General features: G+C 41.2%; 1 protein-coding gene across 1 annotated transcript; it reads right to left on the bottom strand.

The window, feature by feature from the left end:
- Positions 1-8,993: 8,993 nt before the first annotated feature.
- Positions 8,994-9,980, bottom strand: noto (notochord homeobox). The gene is made up of 3 exons (XM_062396578.1): positions 9,596-9,980; positions 9,304-9,491; positions 8,994-9,194 (listed from the first exon to the last, which is right to left on the bottom strand). The coding sequence occupies exons 1-3, from the start codon at positions 9,978-9,980 to the stop codon at positions 8,994-8,996; spliced, it is 774 nt and encodes a 257-aa protein (XP_062252562.1).
- Positions 9,981-22,519: the final 12,539 nt, after the last annotated feature.

Raw genomic sequence — 22,519 nt, 5'->3', positions numbered from 1 at the left:
GAGCAGAGCAGCTGCCAATAGGTCTCCTCAAGTGCGCGCTCCTCAGATCACACGCACAAAGGGCAGCTTAGTTACTGAGGCACGCTGGGAAAACATGTGTGCTCCAATTAATGGCTCATTGCGAGTCCACGCTCGGCCCTAATGTCTGGTGTTCTGAGGGGGGGGCAACCCGCCGCTGGGGGGGGGGGGGGGGGTTCCACTTATTGTTTCGGAGGTGTTTTCTGCTGCGGTGTCGATGTTTGGATCCAAAACAAATGAATCTTGCTCAAGAGAATGACTCGTGGAGAGAAACGGGATTCTTCTTGTTCACCCTGTAGTGGCTGTGTGACACTTGGGCCCCTGTTCACCCCCATTACACCAGTGTAATGAACCAAGCCTTTCTTTACTTGGATCGTGCATTGGAACTTGAAGTGGAGGAAAGATACAGATGGATTTTGCCTGAAACTTGATTCGTTTTCTATCCATTTGTTTGTAATACAGCCAAAACCCAGTGTTTGGTGTTATTTATGCTTTGAGGTGAACTCAACATGTAGATATGATATTTCAGACATATCTGAGCAACCCTCTTATTTCTGCTAATTTAGATCTAAAACTGCAGCAGGACCTATTTGGGGCCTCTTTTGGAGACACAACTTTAGAACAGTAAAATTCTTATTTTTTAGTTGTATATTTCTCACACGTTTATATAGTGATAGTTTGGTTAAAAGGGAAACGTAGAAAAAAACCATTTTCAATAACTTGTCTTGTCTAACGTGTCTAACTTGGGAATCTGTAACCTGCACCTCAAATAATAATTAAGATGTTATAATCATAATAATAACAGGCTGCTAATAATAATAATAATTATACCAGTATAAGCAAACCATTGATAATAATAATAATAATGATAAATATGCCCTAATTATTTAACAATGCAATTTAAAATACATTAATCGCATTCTGCAACGAATCCCATGTAATCTTATTAATTTGAATAAAAATATGTCTTCTTGGTTTCAGTTTCCATGTTTACTTATCATGTCAAGTTTATTTATTCAAAACGTGTTTCCCACGAATTGAAAAAAAAACAAGATAATGTTTCACCCAAATAGTTCATTCCAGTCGTTTCTGGATAAAGACGCGTTATCAACAGACTAACTGAAGAAGACCATAAGTTTAAAAACTCCCGATTTGAGTCTTTTCTTATAAAGTTTGTTGGGTTTCATCTTCACGTGGCAGCAGGAAACCTCCTGGTTGACTTCGTCCCTCTGCAGCTGAAGCCGGTGAATCATTCACCTCCTAATGCCCTCGTTTGCTCGACGGTTGCATTAGAAAATCATTACCGATGGAAATTATGAGGTAGAACAAGTTGTTGATTAGTCGTTTAGAGCTAAAGGCTCCTAAAGACGGCGGTAGCTTCCTGTGAGGAGGGTTATATCCCCAAAAAGCGCATTTATAGGGATTTATTTCTCATCCAGTTTATTCTCTTTCAACATCATGGACCGTGTGTGTGTGTGTGTGTCTGTGTGTGTGAGAGCAGATACACATCTACATTTGTTTTCTGGGTGGACCTGAGAACTGAATTTCCTCCACACTGTTCACCTGGAAATATTTGATTTGCTTCTGTTTGGCTCATAAGAGTTTTACAGGCCAGTAAATAATTTCCCTCCCTATTGAATCCTCGTTTGTGTCGAGTGGAACCACGAAGAATTGAATATGGCTCTGTCTCTTTATTTAAACTTCATATTCATTTTGAAATGAAGATGTTTTAACTGGGACACGCTTTAAATCTATCACAGAGACCATCAGAGACATGAATTCGTGGAACAATGATAAAATAACTTTGTGCGTAAAATAAGGACCATTGGGGAAATCGGGGGGAATAACCAACTCACAATTTCGTGCGTAAAAACCAGGATTAACCCTGTTGCCTCTTTCTGGACTCTTGTCACACACTTCTTTATTTTGTGATGTCATGTCTAATCCTTGTTTTATATTGTTTTTCTTGTTCCCCCTCTCAGTTTAGCTTTGGGTTTAATGATGAAACCGGGCGGGCCTGTGCGCACTGACCCTGATCGCTGCTGGTTAATAGATGATCCGACCGCTGCGCATTAACCAAAACAAAGCAGGGCCCAGTCGCTCTGTCGCTGTTCCGCTGAACCGACTGTGGATTGTTTTATCCCCGCGGCTGCAGAGGAGAGTCTGAGCACAGAGCAACTCACCCGCGCGTCATGGTCTGCAGAGGAAGTCACTTTTATTGTGAAACCATTATTTGAATTGCACTGGGACTCGGAGCTGGAGTTGCGACCTTCGCTCTGGTCGCGTTGGACAATTACAGATGAGGAGCAGAAATAAAGTACACGTTGTTTCCGGTGATTTTATTTCCTTTATATATAGCTTCACTCTAATCAGGGATTCTGGGTTCACTGGTCACGCGGGTTACACATTGTCCAATTAAGTCAACTAAAGGAGAGACTATTAAATATTTAACAGGAGTGAGGATGAAGGTTCAGCAGAGGGAAAACTTCTCTCAGTGTTTTCACAATAGCAGTAGAGAGCTGATATTTTTCTAAATGATAAACATATTTTAAAAGCTTGTAATTTGAACTGGTTTCAAACCAGTAACTCCAGCAAACTGCTGAGGATTTGCAATATGTCAGAAAACCAAACCAGTCAGTTAACTTGATGAATGAAGCAGGAACAACAAATTGAACATGTTGAGTTTTCACTTGATGTTTATTTACTTTATTTGACCTTAGTCCAAGTTCCCCATCTTTCTAACACTGTGTAACTTTGTCAAGAGAAGTAATGTATGAAATACCTTTATTATCTAAATGTAAATGAAGCAGTAGAGAAATTCAACTTTGGCCAAACTGTTCAGCCACAATGAAAATATATCCAGACATTACTCTAGTAAATAATTCATAATTACATTTATATTTCAGACACAGGGTCCAGATATAATACAAAACTATATATGAATATATATATGTTTATGTACAAATACATATATGAGCAGGTCTCTGTTTGTTTTGAACAGCTGCGAGGATCTGGTCCAGCAGAGATCACTTTATTTAAAATCCTTACTCAAATCCAAAGAAAATATTTAAACCTCCAGAGACTCCATGTTCGACAGAGGGACCAGTGTGCTGCCCTCTAGTGGATGCGTTGTGTCCTTGTGGTGGGATGTTGACTGATGAACATAAATATAGTCGAAGCCCTAATTGCTCTAATTTAACAACAATGCAGGCTCTTATATGTTAAACTAAATGGACGATATGACCTAAACGTCCTCTGTGACACATTCAATCTCTTATAACAGACATGGTGGGTGTTCTGAGCAAAGTGTTACAGGTTGAGATTAAATGCAGATGATGTGAATATTGTTCCCTGCACGTGCAAACACTGATCCGGGATCAAACTTTGTGCAACACGGGAGTTAAAGTGTTAGAAAGTGGAAGGAATCATGTCTGTGATTTCATCCTGTGAAAGAGACAAAACTCCACAGAATCACAATCCACACTCGTGTTGTGTCTATGCCAATGCTGCCACCTAGCGGCTGCACTGAGATGGAACGTGCTCAGAGGCTTTTTGCTGTGGAGGTCACTGGGAAACTTTGCCCTCTGTGGTTTCTGTTTCCATGAAGGCCCCTGATGCGATGAGGGAGGAAAGAGATTCAAACATTATTATTTCACTCATTAGATATTGATAGAGAATTTAAAACTAACTTCCAGAGTCCAAACACGACCGTTAAACTCTGAAACCCTAGAAAGAACTGTCCTGTTGTACAGATGGACCATTAAGACACTTTCATCTTTCACTGTCATGTCCACATGTTCTATGAGACTGGAACATCGATAGTGATGAACCCAGTCATCAGGGGTTTCAGGTCCTAACTTCTCTCTGGTCTCCTGAAAGGTTATTGATTTATTATTAACATCGGACTCCTTCAAACCAGACGACCATAATTCATTCTGAGCTCTTGAAAATACTAAAATAACAAAGCCAATGTTAAATTTAACAAAAAAAAAACATGATTAAAAGTTTTGCTCAATGGCCATTACTGCACATTGATAACGAGAATCTTTCTGCATAGATAAAGAAATAAATATATATATATTCACTGTTCAGACAGAATCTTCTCAAGAATCTCAGCATTTGTATTTTATTCAGTTAATACAAAACTTCCCAAACAATCATTTCCCATTGTAACAATAAACATTTCTGAATTTCAAATAGCTCAATGAGATATTTATGGAACATGATTATTATTTACCACAGTTTACACAGTATATGAAACATTATTGGGCAATGATCCATGTAACATGAGACTTAAATGCGGGTTCTTTAGATGTGTTTCCTCCCAGGCCCCACTCAGCAGTGGCTCTGTGTCTTGACTCCATGATGTTGATTAAACTCAGACTCAGGGACCAGCTCAGACGTTTCTCTCGCACCTTCCACCTTCATTAATAAACTAATTGGCCGTTTTGTTTCGCATTAGCTTTGTGTGTTCAGCTAATCTGTGCCACTTCAAATTTCACCCCAGTATAACGAGATGGGAAGAGTAGCACGTCGCTGAGTTTGTGCCACCTGCGTGAGAAGTGGTGTCGTTTAGCCACCTGCACGGACCCCGCTCCTCCAGCGGCTGGCCTCGTCAGCATAAACAAACACCCCACACTTTATAAAACCTGGATTAACAAAAAAAAAAAAAATCAGCCCAAGGAGAAATATATTTTATATATTATTATTAACATTATCCACTATTCTATAGATCCAGAGTTGATTTTTGATACATATCCCAAAGCTATCAGAGCCAAACTACATAAATCATGTTCCATGTAGATAGAGAATAGTAGAAGAGTTCACAGAGATGGGAACAATTCATGTGTTTGACAAAAAGAAGATTTAGTATGACAAAAAAAATCATAGTTAATTGTATTTACAACTGAGAGTGATCCCTAGAATGAAATGATGGTAATGTGTTCCACCATTTTCCGTTTCATTCATGGGATGTTCAGCGCGTAAAATACGCACGGTGGATAGACTGTGCGTAATTTGGCCACCAGCCGGTTCCTGGTGTCCTGTCGCCGTTAAATTTGGCCTTGAGATCCTCCGCGTTGTTCGGCCTGTGCCTCTAATGTGAACAGGAACTCCTACTTCCTGGATGAGGTCTGTTCTCCAGCTTCACGACGGCTCCTCTGGTCGGTAGGGACCGTGTCTGAAGTCATTGTGCGTCTCCAACGCGCTCCTTTCTCCTCGAGACAAAGAGCAGCTCCCACTTCAAACGCTTGTAATGAAAGCTAATGACTATTAGATGGAGTCGAGTGGCCTCGGCCTCTACAAATAAAATGCAAATTTTACAATCGCCCACCCTAAAATGCACGTTGATCAAATGAAGTGCACTGTCGCCATTGGAGCTGCAGGTTATTGCTCCATGAGAACTTTCACACCTTCACAGAGCTGCATCCCAATCTGACCCTGAGCCGAGTCATGTGACCACAGGCTGTGAAATCCAGAGAAATACAAATAGATTGTAGATATTTAAATGTAGTCTCAAAGTAATTATTAGAATATCAACACAACGTTTTGCTTGATTACAGGGATTTATCATCAAACCGAAGCATTTAAATAAGTGTTCCACAGCTTAAATCATGTTTAAAGCAACCATTAACAATATATTGATCATTTATTTGTTCCCATAGGGAAACAAACATCAACAGACTCAACACTTTGCATTAATATTTCACTTTAAGCCGCTCTGGAATGACAGAGGTGGAAGTTTGGATCAGACCAGCTGGAATAATTCAAACATACTCCAGCGACTAAACAGTGAGGAATTGGCGCTTTTCTCCAGAATACAGTCAATGAGTGAAGTTGTCTCACGTTGAATATTGATATTTACATTGATAAAGTCAAGACGTCGTCAGGTTTTGTGTTCTTATGACATATGTGTGCATTTGTTTTGATTGTTTAGTCTCACTTCACATCGAAACCAAAGCCAGTTTCTGTTGACTCTTCAGATCAGGGAACAAAATGCTGGAGACGATAAAAACAATAATCCCCCAAAATGATCAGGTTGATGACGGGAACGGAGAGACACAGTTATCTAGCTGGACAATGCACAACAGACAACAGGCCTCATGTCTGTCACCGAGATGAAATGTGTAAAGTGCAAAGAGGAGAACGAGATGAGTCTGGAGACGGATGAACATGTAACAGTTTCATAAGAGGCTTCAGTTCAGAGTCTTTACCCGGCCAGCGTCGTCTTGTTTCCAGCCGTTAAGGTGCCCTGTGCTAATTGGGAAGATGAGCCCTGGGAACCCCCCCCCCCCCACCTCAGCAGGACTCTTTCCCAGGCCTCTGGCTGCTTCTTTCTGCTCCTCAATGGGATTACGTTGGGCTGTGGAGAGAGGGGAAGGGGGGCAGCCCTGATTCCCGGCTGATCACATCAGAAACGGCTCTCCGGGGTTTTTACACAAATTCTGTTCCTTCAGTGATGCTTCAGCCCCAATCGAGGGGGGGGGAGGAGACACAGATCCACTCTGTTTCTGTTTATTAAACTTCTCTCTTTGATTCTCTGACCAGCACTGCTCTGTCTGATGGCGCTCAGCTGAGCTTCTTCCTCTTTTGAGTTTGCTGACCAGATTGACAAAAGACTAAACACACAGTGCATCCTCCTCACGAGCCGATGTAAAGGTAAAAAATTACTGAAATCAATTTGTTCTCCAGTTTGCATTTCATCCCCCTCGACGGATTTTCTTTATTTTCACAGGAAATCATATTTTTTAAAGATAAGTGGAGGAACAGAAAGGACAGGAAGTAGAATGAGCCATTTCCTGTGAGGAAACAGTTAGCACCGAAGCAGCGATTAGTCCATTGACCCACTGACGAACAAATTTCAGATAATTACATTTTTTTGTAATGAATTTAAGTAATTTTTCTTGCAAAACTTCCAAACACTCACGTTCTTAAATCTGAGAGTTTCATGATTTAATTTGTCGTGGATGAGAATAAACTTTTTTGTCTGGATTAGGGAAATTTTTGTTGGACGAAACAAAACATTGAGTACATTTCAGAATGTGGATAATCAGTTAATCACTAATGAAAACATCATTAGTTACGTGACTGCTCCCCAAAAGTGAAGCCACAGTGTTGTGATCGCCCCCTGGTGGCTGGCTGCAGTATAACTCATAAACCTCTTTCAGGAAAGCAGACGTTAAATCGATTTTCCTCAAAGATGGTTTCCGTCATATCCAATGATGTATTTTCTGATATCTGATAAATTTGGTTTTTAATTTGTCATTTGACGTGATTAAACGTCAGGATTGAAAGACTGACTCGTGATTGGTCGTTTGTGTTGGCTTCATTTCTGGATTGTAGAAGGAAGTGGAAACACGTCATCTTATTTCCAGTCTGTGGTCGGTTTCAACGGAAGCTTGTGATGTGGTTTGATGAGTTAACACAAGGAAAGTCATCCTTGGCTAATTTCAGATAATGGTTGTGAATCGTCAAAAGAAAATTGACACGAGATATAAATCTACTCATTAGAAATCTTTGGGAATCCTGCGCTACTTCTCCATTTCCCTCTTGATTATTCCATACATGTTTATTTTAACTTGCTGGGAGATAAAAGTATGCGACCGTTTATTCACTAGTACAATGTTATTGTAAAAACCTGGTGTTAAAAGATTTTAGGATTAAAGCAACGGAGGCCACCTGGCTGTGTCCCCTGTTTATTATGACGAGTTATCCACAGGACTGGACTTTCAGGTTGACCCCCCCCACCCCCAATTAGCTGCTCTGACGGATGACATCCCCGTCCTCTGTCCTGTTTTATCCCTGGTGTCTGCCAGCCGAGCTTCAGCTGACAGCATGAGTCCCGTCTGAATGGGGCAGGGACAGGACACCTGCCGGCAGTGGGACGGCATCTGGGAGACCTGTCCGTGGAGATGCAGTGAGAACGGGCGTAAGAACCGTTTAAACAGATTAGAGCACTGAGAGACAGACTGACCCCCACCAGCCCCGGGTCAGATATCCCAGTTAATCCCCGAGCTGGTTATTTATTTGCTTTGCTTGAATCCGAGGGGAACCCGGGTTTGTCCCCGACTTAACGTCACATCAAACCTCGAAAGGAAATGTCTCCATCTTCTTCAAACTGGGCGCGGACTGAGGAGCAATAAGAAAAGGTCAAAGGGTCACGATGATGACTTTTATGGGGATGTTTTAGAGACGGGGGCAGAGTTTTTTTTGATTATAAACTGGTTTCCGGAACTTTATAGTGCAGATTGACAAACACAAAAACATTCAGTCCTTAGAAGTAGATAATTTAACTGATTCAACTGTTCAACTTGCCAACGTCTTGATGAATTAAGATGGTGTCGGCTAACTTGGTCTCGGAATTGTGGACAAAACATGAGAATATATGCCTCTAATAACTCATTGTCTCTCTTTAACAAAATCCATCAAAATTACATTTAAAATCACAATATGTTGTCTAAAAATGTCAAAATAAGCCACAATCAGTGCTGAAAATACATCTTCAATAATATAACGGAAGTAAGTGGGTGAGACTTTACGATTAATGTCTTTAGTTTTGATTTATCGAGCGTCTAACACTCAAACACTGAGCTTATCTGATTCGGGACTTTGACAGTTTTCTTTTATCATATTTTACACCCTGAATCCTGCGCTTCAGATCAATCTGTTGAGTTTATCTCTTTGCTGAATTTTAAAAGAAAAGCTTTTAAAATTGTGTTATGTTCCCTGTGTTAAAAGAAAGCAGATTTCTCCTTGTGCATGCAGTGAGAAGCAAAGAACAGGACAAAGTTGCCAGTAGTGTCATAAAATATATTTCTGAGTATTTCATTCAAATGTACAAACATCAGACTCGTCCAAGAGCAATTAATGTAAGAAAACACAAGTTAAATATATAGCTATACATCTATTAAATAATCATGTGGGGACATGGGGCCTCCTCTCTCAGTATATACAGTCTTTTTCTTCAGTTCAGCTGGTTAACAATGATCAGTGGAGTCATCAGACACGTCAATGTCCACGTCTGAGTCGGAGAACTCCTCGTCTCCCTCGTCTCCGTGTCCCTGGGACCCGGGGCTCTTCGGCGGGGCAGCCAGGCCCAGCTTGGCGAGCTTGGCCTGCTGCTGCTCCAGACTCTGTTTGCGCCACTTGATGCGTCGGTTCTGGAACCAGACTTTGACCTGGAGACAGAGGAGAACGGCGCACGTTAGAATCACTGGGTTTTCTTTAGGATGTCCAAGTATAGCAGCGTTTAATTCAGCCAGGTTTCTAGTTGGTATATGTTCTCACCTGAGCTTCTGTGAGCTGCAGAGCGGAGGCCAGGAGGAACCTCTCGGATCCCACCATGTACTGCTGCCGTGCGAACTCCTTCTCCAGCCGGGACAGCTGCTCGCTGGTGAAGCTGGTGCGCATCCTCTTCGATTTCCCACCTTTGGTTTTGAAGGAGTGCAGCCCGCCGTTGAGTTTGGACATTGAAGCTGTAGAGCAGAGGTGACACATTATAATCAAACTGTCACGCAAAGTTCAAACGTGGGCCAAATTAAATTTTTCGGTGCCATTGATTCACTATCACTCAACTCACCTTGTGCGTAAAATGCTCCACGGCACGTTGACTGGTAGGTGAAAGGAGGGCAGCAGTAGATTGAATATCCAGGCTGCGTGTGAACAGCAGAGTGCAACATGTTTGGCGAGTAGCCGTAAGGTGCCGGTGCTATGGGCAAGCCTACGTGTCCTGTGAGAGGAAGAGTCGCTGGCTGATATTTCACTCCACAGTGAGTAGGACTCGCCCGGTCACTGGTCTTGTCCTCTGGTTTGGCGAGCAAAGCATCGATGGTGAAGGATTTTCCACTAGGTGGCTTCGTTGAGAACCCGCGCTGGCTCTCCTGGTACTGCGGATACAGCGAAGCTGGTGCGTAATTACGCAGAGGGTATCCATAAACTCCGACTGGTCTGTTCGGCACCTGCATTCTGCCTGAAGGGAGTTTTCAAAGTGGAAAAAGAAGATCTCGAAGATCTCTGATGAAAAACGTGTTGTTGCTCCAAGTCCAGCGAGAGAGTGAATGCTGCTCCTCCCCAGCGACCCGAGACTTATACTCCTCCCGCACACTGAGGTGTCAACAGCCCCCCATCGAGCCTTTGTCTTTCTAAGTAGCAGATGAGAGAAACGAACATCCCGACAACGTATCCAATTAATTGGTGGAGTAATACAAGCTGGGATTGTCAAACATCCTAACCCTTTGAATGACAAGGCTTTTGAAGAGTGGTGGGGGCAGGAAAGTCAGAGAGATTTACTGGGCTACAAATTCTTGCATGGATCTTAAGTCCAAATGTAATCATTACCGCTGGGAAAGCCTTGATGTTTCCAAATCATCTTATTTGGAGCCTTTTAAGTCCTGGCTGCCCGACAGATGCTTTAAGCAGCGTAGCAAGTCGCTGCACAATTGGAAACCGACTTAAAGTTGTACAATCTACAGAGAACCCACTGTGTTGACTTAATTGATTTGATTTACTCATCCTTCTTTTCTTTCTCCTGTTTTTGCTCCAAACCCTTTGACGCATTTTTAAACTTAGTTCTCTTTCAGCTTTAGGTGATTCGAGGATTTGTCTCAAGTGGTTGCAAATCAAGAATCCCCCCCCCCTATGTAAACAGTCCATAATCTTTCTCCTGTGTAAAATGATTGTGCTCTATTTCCAAAGTGTGCCTTTTAACAGCAGTGGTGTCGCTCTTGGAATTGAGTAAGTGGCCCCGCGTAATGGAGGCGTCAAATTCGGCGACTCGGGTGTGGTGACAGAGTGGTCCAGCTGTTTTTTTTTTTATCAAACTGAAACTCCACTAATCTCACTCACTGCGTTAATCCACAGGTTGATCCAGCCAGGCCTTTGATGGAGGCCGCTCTGACTGGGAAAGGCTTGATCCCTAAAACAATCCAAGTTGCTCTAAAGCCCTAAACCTAGAGAGTGGATTTATTTATTGTGTTTCGACACAAAATATCCGAATGCTGCCTCGTTTGGCTCAAAGTCCACGGGCCCGTTGCGCTTTTACGCACAGTCCCGATTAGACCCCACAACTCCTCCTCACAGGTCTGAGGATGAAGCGCAGTGCGGCGTCTTTGAAGGAAGTGATTTGCTTTCTTACACTACCCGAGGACAAAGACATTCCCTCTTTCAACTCGGATTATTGCCAGCTCTGCAAACTTTCCAGGCTCATTTCCATCATTTGGAAGTGGCCCGCGAGCGTCTCCAGCGCCTTAAGTAACTGTTAAAACACATTTAAACACCGAGGCGAAACGCTCGGTGCCTTTGACCTCCGTGCGCTTTATTTATTCTCCTTCGCTGACACTAGAATGTCTAATGAAGGAGGCAAACACAGACTCTCTCTCCACAATGAGGAGGCTCCTTCTGATGCCTCCGCCCCCGGACCACCCACCCCAGGCCCCGGTGTTTACTAGCGAGCACCGCAGAAAACCTCTGTCCTGACAAGTCGTTTAATTCACGTTCACTCACGAACTCCTCACCATCATCGAGTTACTGGGGCCTCTATAGGTCCCACTGTTAAAGTGCAGCAACAGGTTGAAATACGTGATGAAAACTAGTGAGATTTAATTTGCACCTCCAGGCCTTTGAGAATAAATTGGTTATTATTCAGTGGTGAGATTCTGCAATTGATCAACTGCAGGGTCCTGGTTGCTGAGTGTTTATTTATTTATCTTGTCTCATTGCTCACTCTCCCACTTTTGGGGCATTTTACAGACTAAATGACTCAATACTGAACTTCATCATTAGTTTCAACTTTAATCTTGACTCTAAGGGGGGGGGGTGCTTAGTGATGTTTTCATCTGATTTCTCCTCTGTTCTTCTGCCTGCACAGGTGAAATCCACTGACTCTGTACCTGGATGAAGACTCTGTGTCCTCTAATGGCCGACCTGCTGCAGCATGTCCCCCATGTGTATTGAAGCCAGACAAGGAATACACGGCCCATTGTCCCCAGTAGAGTCCTCTTCACATTCATAGTCATGGCCCGAGAGGACAGAAGGGCCGAGCTCTATTAGCTCTATGGGCCATCGTTCCCAAATGAGGCTCTCACCAAAGGTTTGAAACTCCCCATCTGCACTTTGGTCATTCATTCAGTATCTGTGGGTCGGTTGCATGTTCACACCAAGATGGTTGCTCTTTCTTTGGCATTTATATAAAACAATAGGTTTGTGTCTAAAACACCTTCCTGATTTAACTAAATTGTCCAGGACAAAACCTCTTATGATCCAATATCATATATTCTTGTAATGCAGGACGGCTCTAGAATTCAGGTGCCTGTGTTCCATATTTTATCGGCGGATCATATTGATGAACTGAATTTTTTTTTTAGATATTGCTGAGTTGAATGAACATTTAAACGACAACGACACGTTATTTGTTTCTGAATACATAATTTATAAAGTGCATATATAAATTTTTTCCTAAAACTTCAAATGAGTTAAAATGTTCCAAAAACTACAAGTGTCTTAATTCTAAAGATCCAAATACAGGCTTGTGAGCACATTGGTGCAATTGAAGTGGACAAACTTTGTCCACTTTTGCTCAAATGTATCGTTGTTTCATATGAGCAAGTTTGTCTTATTACACAAGTTGGAAAATAATGTGAATGTCCATTTCTCTCTGACCAATTCAGCATCTGCGAGCCTCTGAGGACACAAACCAAAAGTTGACATCTGTCCAAGGACATAAACAGGTGTTTAAGAGCAATTCATGAACATTTGTGTGGTATTATAGGAATTATTTACCAGGCAATATATTATATTCCAAAATATTACAGTAGAAAATCCTTGTTAGCTTTACTCCATCTTTAAAAAAAAGCCAATCGTATCAGGGTAAAAAAAGAAAGATGAAAATCCACAGATGCTATAAATATTCCTGTTATTTCTGTTCACCAGGAGACGGAGAGACCCTCAGCTCTCTCTCACCTTCAGTTCACACGTGATTGAATGAAACAAAAGCATGAAGAAACACCGTCATCATTATTATTATTGAGGTGAAAGGGGATCGTCTTCTCACCTGCCCGACACATTTAACAGCCACTGTAATCTCAGGCCTTTCCTGTCCACGCACATCCATCGCTAATGACTTTATGAAGCTATTTGCAGAACAATCCAGGACGGCCTGCCTCCATCACCCGGCTGCTGGGACTGAGGGGTCATTACCAGGACCTGTGGGGCCTTGGCCCTCACCTTGACTATGAATGGGAGTCCAGTGAACGGGCAGGTACTCCGTCTGGCTCTAATACACATCCAGGCTCTGCTGCAGGAGGATGGTCGTGTGGTCGGGCCTCTGCTCTGCGGTGGGAGGAGCCTCATCCGACCTGATCTGACGCTGAATTAGACAACGTTAGAAAGAGAACGTTTACAGATTTGAATGAGATTTTTGAGACATTTTTTTTTTCTTCCTCCTCGTCCGGTTTATTGACATGCAACTGAAGGAAAGTTGAATTCAGCCCCCGGAGAGTTTTCAGACTGAATCAGAATATTGTTTCTCTTAAGATGTTTTTAACGTCTGTAAAATATGCTTCAACTTGCCAGAGAGTCCGAGGCAGATATAGATAAATCTCAGGGATAAAGGTTTTAACACATGTGACTCTGGAGGAACCGGCTGATATAAGACCTGACAATTAAGCTTCTGAAAATCTATCAGCAAAGACAAACTTTTCATTGGAGACGTTGAATTAAAACACATTTTTTGTTTCCTTAGCTTTTCTGGTACATTATGCATTACCATGAAATGTACAATTTCTAATTGTGTCAGAAGAAGAAAATATATATACAGTATATATTATTCTTTTCAACAAATCATTAAAAATAAGTTATACTTTTGCCTGTTTATATCCGAATAATGTTACCACTGAGACAATAATAAAATTCATTGTATTTCTCACGTTTATTTTACCTTGAAGGAAATCATGGGATTTTTGAGACATTGTGTTTAGATCTTGGAAACACAAAATGGGATAATTGAATTAAAACACCCCAGAGTTAAATGAGTGATATCAAATCATTCATAAAACTCATTGCTGTCATATACTTTCAGGTCCAAGGACAAGACATGGACATGTCAAAACAAACCAATTCTCTAGTCCTTATGTGGACAAGTCTGAGTTAAGGGCCATGTCTCTATGGTTAAGTCCTTCAAGTATTTCAATGCTCATCATTGTAATGATAATGTCATCTGGTGTTTTGAGCACTAATTGTGTTATTTTACATAGCTGAGACCAAGTGTGGGTCTCATTAGGCCAGAAAAGAACAAAGTCTTAAATCTGTCAAATTGAAATAAATGAAGTCCTTAGATCTAACTCAAGCTGAGGAGGTGGTGAATGTGTTCAAAGCGTTTTAAAACAAAGACCTCTGGACCCTTGGACAGAACTGAAGTGGCAGAAAGAAAAATAAGATGTTCATGTTTTTAGTTTGTTTTACTTTACATCTTCCTGACTTTATACTGTGGCTTGGAAAGGGACATAATAAATTCAAGGTAATATTATGATTATTCGGTCACATGTAATTGACTGAGAGCCTTCAGTCTACAGCTCTGTTAACATCCCTCTAAATTCATATTCAACACTTTATGAATGATGGACTGTGACTGAATGTGTTTGCAGGACAAAAACTTGTATCCGCTTTCTCTCCTGTCACAGTCTCCAGGACTTCAACCCTTCAGTGCTCCTTCATGACTCTTATCTGCTCAACATTTGAAATGTGACTAACTCCAGCTTTGGAAACTGCTTCTCTTTCCGAAGTCACTATGCAGATTCTGTGTGTTTTTCATTTGCATGTGTAGCAGGATGGAGGAGCCTCCAGCTTCGCCCCATTAGCATCGACACCAGTGCTGTGAAGTGCTACTGCACGAGCCGCTCGGCCCTCGAGCCCGGAGGAAACTCCTTCCACACAGAACTGAGCGTCCATGTCATTAACAACCTAATGAGGGATTAACTTTCCTCCTGAACAGTATCTGCTGACGGACATGACCGTCCTGTCCTGGGAAACGGAGCGTGTGTGTATTGGGCCTGTCTGACACAACACACACACACACAAACACACACACACACATGCCTTCACATGATTGGGCTGTACAGAGTTTAAACCTGATTCAACACTTTAACTGGATCATAGTCGTTCAACAGAATAAGAATGTCTTTGTTACAGAAAGCAAAATTTTTGTTGGGTATCTGGAGTTTGACTGTGTGTAGGGATAGTGTGATATTTGCAAGCGTTTTATACATTAACAATTAATGGAGTAGTGGGGGGGGGGGGTAACCTGTGGATTTTTGGTCAGTTGGTGTCACATGCTGCTTTATTTAGATTTGTAATAATGGCTCATTTGTGTTTTTCACTCACAATGTGCACGTGCCACTTACCTCTCTGGACGAGTAATTTTTGCAATCTTTTTTGCAGTTTGCAGAGATACTGATGTAATTATCTGAACACACGCTTGTTTCATTTCATTTGGATGGTTTCTCTCAGGAAAATGGTTTGGAAGTGTTCATTACCCAAGGGAGGGTTCTATATCAATATGTAGGTGAGGTTCTGGAAAGCAAAAATATAGGATAGAGAAGACAAGAGGACGATAGCTCCCAGACAGTTGAAGACATGGTGTGAAAGTGTCCCCTGTTAGTTTGACAGTGGAAAGTTTGCATCCACATCCACACATGGGTTAGTCTCGTGGTTTACATGATTCCAATGTCACTTCACCCCTGGAGGTGTAGACAGAACCAGGCTAGCTGTTTCCCTGTGTTTCCAGTCTTTATGCAAAGCTAAGCTATCCCTGATTCGTATTCACTGGGCAGACCCGAGGATCAGCTTTCACCAAAATGTCTTTTCCTTCTAGAATGAAGTTAGTAAATAGAATTCACTGGACGGCAAACTGCTTTCTCTGAAAAACTTGACCTTTAATTCATTTCCTCTGTTTTTCTGCTTAACGCTCATTAACATTTTTAACATCCGAATCAGATCTTGAGTTCATAAGTAAATTATCTAGGGTCTCGTTTTTAAGTACCGCAAACAAAGGTTTAATATGTGTAAGGTTAAACAGTGCCTCACTTGGCTAAAAGAAGAATGAATTATAATAATAGGTTTTCAGTTCAGTTCAGTTTTAAGGGGCCGAATCAAAACATAAGGTCAAGACGTTAAAAGTCAAAGGTCAACTGGAACCGTCGGAGTGATTTCACTTCAGTTGTTTCAGACTTTACTGAAATTGTATTCTTTCTCCTAATGTCAATATCAAGTTCTTAAAATTTGACGTTTTCTTCTATATTTTATAGATTTTTTGATATTTGTATAAAATGTAAATTACATGGGGACTTTTCACATCTCCGCTGATCTGTGAAGCTGCTTCATGAAACCAATCATTCCAGTGTTTCAGAGGAGCAACTTCCCAGGTGCTCCGGGGGCTCTTATGGTGGAGACCCCCCCTCTGTTTAATGGAGGTGAGAATTGGCGGGTTGGACTTTAACACTTGACCTCTGTTTACACTTCCTGTGGGTGTCACTAGCAGGGGCCGTGCTGCATTGAAAGGAGACACAGAAAGCGTCCGAGCTGAATGCACTGCTGCTCCCGGGCTGTCATTATGAGCACAGGCCATTTCCTCTCTTCACATTCTCTGTTTGCTTATATTACTGCCACCCCCCCCCCCCCCCCCACCTCCACAGGCCTTTTATAGGAAAATGATGACTAAAACCTGCAGTTAGCGTCTCATCCCACAACAAATCAGAATCACTCAAAATGAATTGTCATAAAAGTACTTGATCAGCATATACTTTAAATCTTTTTGAACGGTGCTGCGGTAGATAGGTATCAAAAGCACTGAGAAGTACACAATAATACTAACTTATTATATATTTGAACAGCATTAAGCATTGTGGTGCAAAGAAGCGTTAAAGTGATTGTGTGCTTGCTGTTGTGCACGTTGTCTTACGTCTGAGGCTATTTCTCTGTTTGAGCCATTCACCAGCAACTCACTGTAAAAATATCTTATATATTTAATATATTATTGTCAACTTATCCCATGATTTCTGTCTCACCACTCCGATTTGGCATTAGACCGATTTATGACATATTTCACCGACAACTTTGAATATGACGTCAAAGCAGAAAGAGGTTGTATGAATGTGTTTTGAATTTCTTTGCCACGTTTCCTCACATACTTTCTTTAAGTGTGATTTTTCCGTCAGTTGTTTTCGAGGCCTGCTTCTGTCTGTAGTGATGAGGCCTACAGCCGTCCCACCTCGGCTGTCGTCCATCAGTGTGTCCGTGTAACTTCCGAGATGAGCAGAGGACAATCAGAGCCTGGGACAGCAGATCAAAGCCTCCGTCTCCGTGGAGAAAAGCCAAACAAAGACAGATGAGCTTAGACTTTGTGAGCTGGCAGTGGACTCAGAGTGTCGGGAACAATAATTGGAGCAGACAGCCCATTACACTTCACTTCCCCGGCTTTTAACTTATGCAAAGAGTGAAGGACACAGCGGCTAATTTAGTGTTTTTACAGGAGCAGAATGAGCACTGCAAACAGGACCACACACAAACGGACAGGTACAGACCACATCTGCTGAGCATCTGGTGACATCTGGTGGAGGAGAGAAGTACAGACACTCTGAACAGGCTCTTCCATGTTGTTCCAGAGAACATTCATTCATTTCACTATTTGAAATGAATATGGTTTAACATTCTGAGATGGACAGTCTGCTTAATCATTTTATTGAAGGCAACTCAGCTGCCTTGGTCATTTATGTCCCTGTAGAGACGATCTGGGAATAAGTGATCAATTAAATTATAAAGATAATTCACATGTGGAAGAAAAACAAAGCTTTGCTGAACTCAAGTTTATGAGATGTGACAATATAGGAAGCTTCATACATTAAGAACTAGAATGACCCGTGACATAAAGTGTGTTTGTGTGTATTTCTGCAAAGGACGAATAAACCTGTTACTGTTATTATAGTGGAAATATGAAAGCACACACACACACACACACACACAGTGAGCAATCAGTCTCTGGTTAATTGGTTAGGGTAAGGATTATTAAAACATTCTCTACTATGAGTGGAGTAATGAACAAACATAAGAACAATATTGAAACATGACACAAGATCAAGGATTACTGGACAGATTCCAAGTAATTTTGGTTTAAAGGAGGAATACAAATTTAAAAGAGCTGCTAGTTAAGGCAACACACACTAAATCATGACAAGAAAAACAATATGTTATAACAAGTGTTTTGTAAACTTTAATTTGTCAGAAACACACAAAAAGATCAATTTCATAATTTCACGGCATATATAGATGTACTTAATATTCTGTGAAAAATTTAGAAAACTGTTTTTAGGAGACACAAAAAAATTCAATAACCACAAGAATGGTACAACACAGGTATAAATTGAGACACAAGAAAATCACAAATACTCTAGTCAAATACTTCATATTACATGGACCACAATCACTTAGAGTAGCAGGCGTCCAATACAATTTGTCATCGACCGCTATAGAACGAAAGAAAATGGAGAGAAGAGGGAAGAGCCAATTGGCCTGAATGTTAAAATAAATTCAACAATTTTGTGAATATTTCATGACTCCTAAACAACATGAGGCTTTTAATTAGAATGAAGATAATATTCAGCACCCAGGAGACCAAATTCATAGAGTGTACAGTGGGTTTAGAATCCTGGACTCAGACTAGGGACCTAATCCTAACCATTTACTATCTGAGCCTAAACATAACTCACACTCTCTTTTCCTAAATTTAAACTCTTATCCTAACCCTAACCACTATGGACCCTTGCCTAAACCTAACCTCCGACTATTGAAAAGAAGACAATTCGTAGATGTTACGAAGTAGTAATAACAACATGATGGATCACAAAAAGAAAACATGGATGTAGACAACTCAAATGAACACTAAAGAAATAAATATGTAATAATATATGTAATAATATGTCATTTGATATTTAATTTAAAACAATCACAGTTTATCTATACGAAATTTACTTAAAATCGGAATTCACTGTTCAGTTATAAAAAAAGATAATTCGTAGAGGTCACAAAGTATCATTAACAACTTGATTTATTACAAAAACAATACATGGATGTAGAAAACTCAATTTATTTTGATATGTGAGTCAAATCAATCACAGTTTATTGATACGAAATTGGTTCTACGAAATAGAACATAAATTAATAAATAAATCACTTAAGTCCAATAAAATATAACATATTCATAGATACAAGTTATCATGAATAATATGATAATCTATATAAATAAGTTTCTTTTTATCCACAGTTATAGAATTAAAGGATCACAGTGGAATAGCCTATAAATAGAGGAGCCGTCAGGTTCCTCACTCACTCAAGGCCGATGATTGATGTTGAGGTACGGAAAGGATACGTGGATGTTGTTAATACACATTATCTATTTGCTCCTCAGGATATCTTCATAACCATACCATGTATATTTCTATTCATAGGAATTGACTCTGGAAATAAGGCTCTTGATGGAGGAGAGGGTCAGTGGTGCAGGGAAATCTCAAAGATTGTTTTGTCTTTTTTTCATTTATGATCATGAGTTATAACATAACGCCTCTCAAAGCCAACAACTCAAAGAATATCCAAAATGTGGCTGTGCAGACTTACGGGTATACAGAAAACTCCCTTATACTGCTTCTTTTTCACATTGTAGTAGTAATTAGGGATGAGCGAGTACAGCATTATCGGTATTTGTATCTGTTAACCATATAAATTATCTGTATCCGTATCCGTACTCGGAGTGGGCTAACCTGGAAGTGGGTGTGTATCACTCATTATTCTGTATCACTGATCATGAGAGAGAGAGAGGGGGAGTGTGTGTGTGTGTGTAGCTTAATTTGTAATATTTTTTATACAACTACTACCTAGAAAGTGTCAGTGCGTGAAGTAAAATAAAACTGGTTAGAGCAAACTGACGGTTTAAAAAAAAGAGCAGAGAGAGGGAGAGAGAGAGAGAGAGAGAGAGAGAGAGAGAGAGAGAGAGAGAGAGAGAGAGTAGCCAGACGCTAGAGAGTAGTCAGACACTCAATGCGTGGAAGTAAAAAAAATAAAACAGTTAAAAAAAATCTCCCGACAGGCAGAGACCTAACACGAGTCGCTTTCTAGCACCACGTCTGAACGAACCCACGTTTAACAGAACTCTACTGGTTAATAAGTAAGTACAAACTGGAATAAAAACAAACTTCAAGCTGAAGAAACCCTAAACGTTAACGGAAAAGACCCGCGAACCTGAGTGACTGAGAGACAGAGAGCTGTTCTGTGAGTGAGTGAGCAGAGCGGTGTGTTAAGGGGAGGAGCGCTGTGACGCTGTGTGAGGATTTTCATTCAGTCCGAGCACAGATAATGACTCGTATTACTCGTATAATACTCGTGCTCGGCAAAAGTTATATATCCGTACCGGATACTCTTTTCAGCCGAGTATCCGGCTCATCTCTAGTGGTAATAGTGTTTTGGTTTTGCCCTCACTAGTAATGAACTTATCTCTGAGAAATAGAGACTTAAATATATTGAAGTAGTCTGCTCATCATCATGTTTTAATAGCGGTGAATGGATTACCTGCTTCTCTGTTGTTTATTTTCTTTAGGTTTTGGGCTCCTGGCCACCCACAATAACATTGACATGCGCTACGTTTTGGGCGGCTTCGTTTACGTGCAGGATCTGGACGAGCAAACTGTGAATCTGTAACAATCGTGCACTTTACACCTTGCCTTATAAATTGTAAAAGTGTGTTCAGTTTAATCCAGTAGATCTCTGTGGTTTATGTTCAAAGTGTTTTCATGTTTTCACACTGTTTCGGTTTCCTGTTTTATTTTGTAGTCTCTGTTCCTTGTGTCTTCCCAGTCCTCATGTGTTTCACCTGTGTTTAATTGGCCCTTCCTTCCCTCTGTGTATATAAGCCTCTGTCTTTCCCATTGTTCTTGCGTTGTTGCTGTTCTCGCTGTCTTAATGTTCCATGGTGCTGTCCTTTCCTGTGTTCCTGCCCTGTCCTGATCTCCTGAGCCTCTTGTTCTTGTCTTTGGCTTTTTTCCACTCTTTTAGCAATGACCATTACCAGGTCAACATCTGCTGGGTAGCATCCTCAAGGCCCTTCTCTCATAGTGGAGGAGGCCTGTGAGATGGTGGGCCGCTACCGTACAACGTTGACACTTTCAACTGTGAGCACTTTGCTACCGAGATGCAACACGGCAAGGCAGTCTCGACATGTGTGTATGTAACTGATGGGCTTGTTAACCTCGGTAATGGATAATTACATTTTGTATGTGATGATTGCATGAATGAACTTGTTTATCTAACCAACTTTGGATTAAATTTAGGGTTAGCGAAGGGTTAACTGTAACTCCAACCAATGGTTTTCTGGAATTGACTCAGGAAATAAGGCGCATGATGGAGGAGAAGGTCAGTGGTGCAGGGAAATCTCAAATATTTATCTATTTTTCATGCATGATCATGAGTTATAACAACTTGAATTATTTGTTCCAATACAGAACCGGGTGGAGAACAGCCAGGTTGTATTTGGCTGGGGCGGATTTTGCTGCTGGCAAATTTTACCATTAATAATAAATGGTTTTAAAGGAAGTGAAAAGCAGTTTGGTCTGATTTCTTTTTGAGATGATTGAAAAGTTTATTCTGCGATGAATTCACCTCGTATACGTGACACATGTGTGGGACGGGGTCTTGCAGGAACAATTTCTCTGCACAAGAGAGCTCCCTACTACTGCAGAGGACATTTCCAGCTCCGTGGACTTGTATTTGAGTTCATTGGGGCTAAAGGCTGAAATATGGAACTCCAAATCCCTTACGGACGAGCGGATCCGACTGACTATTTTTAATTTATGGTTCTCTGAAAGGCTGGTGGTGCTGAAAACAATTCACCCCCAAAACAGTAGGTGGCGCAACGGAAGACGAGCTTAGAGAAGCCTACCTGCTGACGTTTTTTGTATGTAGAAGTCGTTTATTTACCTCTTCCCTAATTTCCTCACACACAGTGAACGATGGCAACTAAATAAAGTGACACCCAGCGAGTCAAAATGCTTATGTTATCGTTTCTTGGCGCAGCGGTTCCGCGGTGTTTCCGCACTGCGTTGCTAATTCCACGGCTTGAAGCTCCAGCTTCCACACACAGTCAGCAGGAACTCCTGATACCAGCTACTGCCGAGTGTTTTCTTCTGACCTGACAGTGTTCGAGAAACAGTATCATGATAGCCGTGTAATTAAAGTCGTGACAGCGGGTTTTTGCACCGTCACCACTGCAGCTAGCACGCCAGCGCCATTATGATCCCAAACCCTCAGGCCGTAGACCGGTACCCGGCCGTACAGAAAGAATAAACAACTTACATTATTTCTGTTTTAATAGTTATCTGATTCTGAACAGTGTTTTATTTTGAAAAATGACCGGATCCTCTCCGCTATGACTCATGCTGTCAAGACTCTTGTCTCGGTCACGTGACTTTTT

Source organism: Platichthys flesus, chromosome 10 (assembly GCF_949316205.1).
Source record: "Platichthys flesus chromosome 10, fPlaFle2.1, whole genome shotgun sequence".
Classification (NCBI taxonomy): Eukaryota; Metazoa; Chordata; class Actinopteri; order Pleuronectiformes; family Pleuronectidae; genus Platichthys; species Platichthys flesus.
The sequence above is the reverse complement of the archived record's forward strand: the minus strand, read 5'-3'. Positions and strand labels throughout refer to the sequence as shown.

Excerpts from the sequence above, each read along its gene's own strand:
- noto (XM_062396578.1), bottom strand. The coding sequence starts at position 9,980 with ATGCAGGTGCCGAACAGACCAGTCGGAGTTTATGGATACCCTCTGCGT. Across the intron at positions 9,492-9,595 it reads TGGAGCATTTTACGCACAAG|CTTCAATGTCCAAACTCAAC; the intron begins GTGAGTTGAGTG and ends TCTGCTCTACAG. Across the intron at positions 9,195-9,303 it reads TGCAGCTCACAGAAGCTCAG|GTCAAAGTCTGGTTCCAGAA; the intron begins GTGAGAACATAT and ends CTCTGTCTCCAG.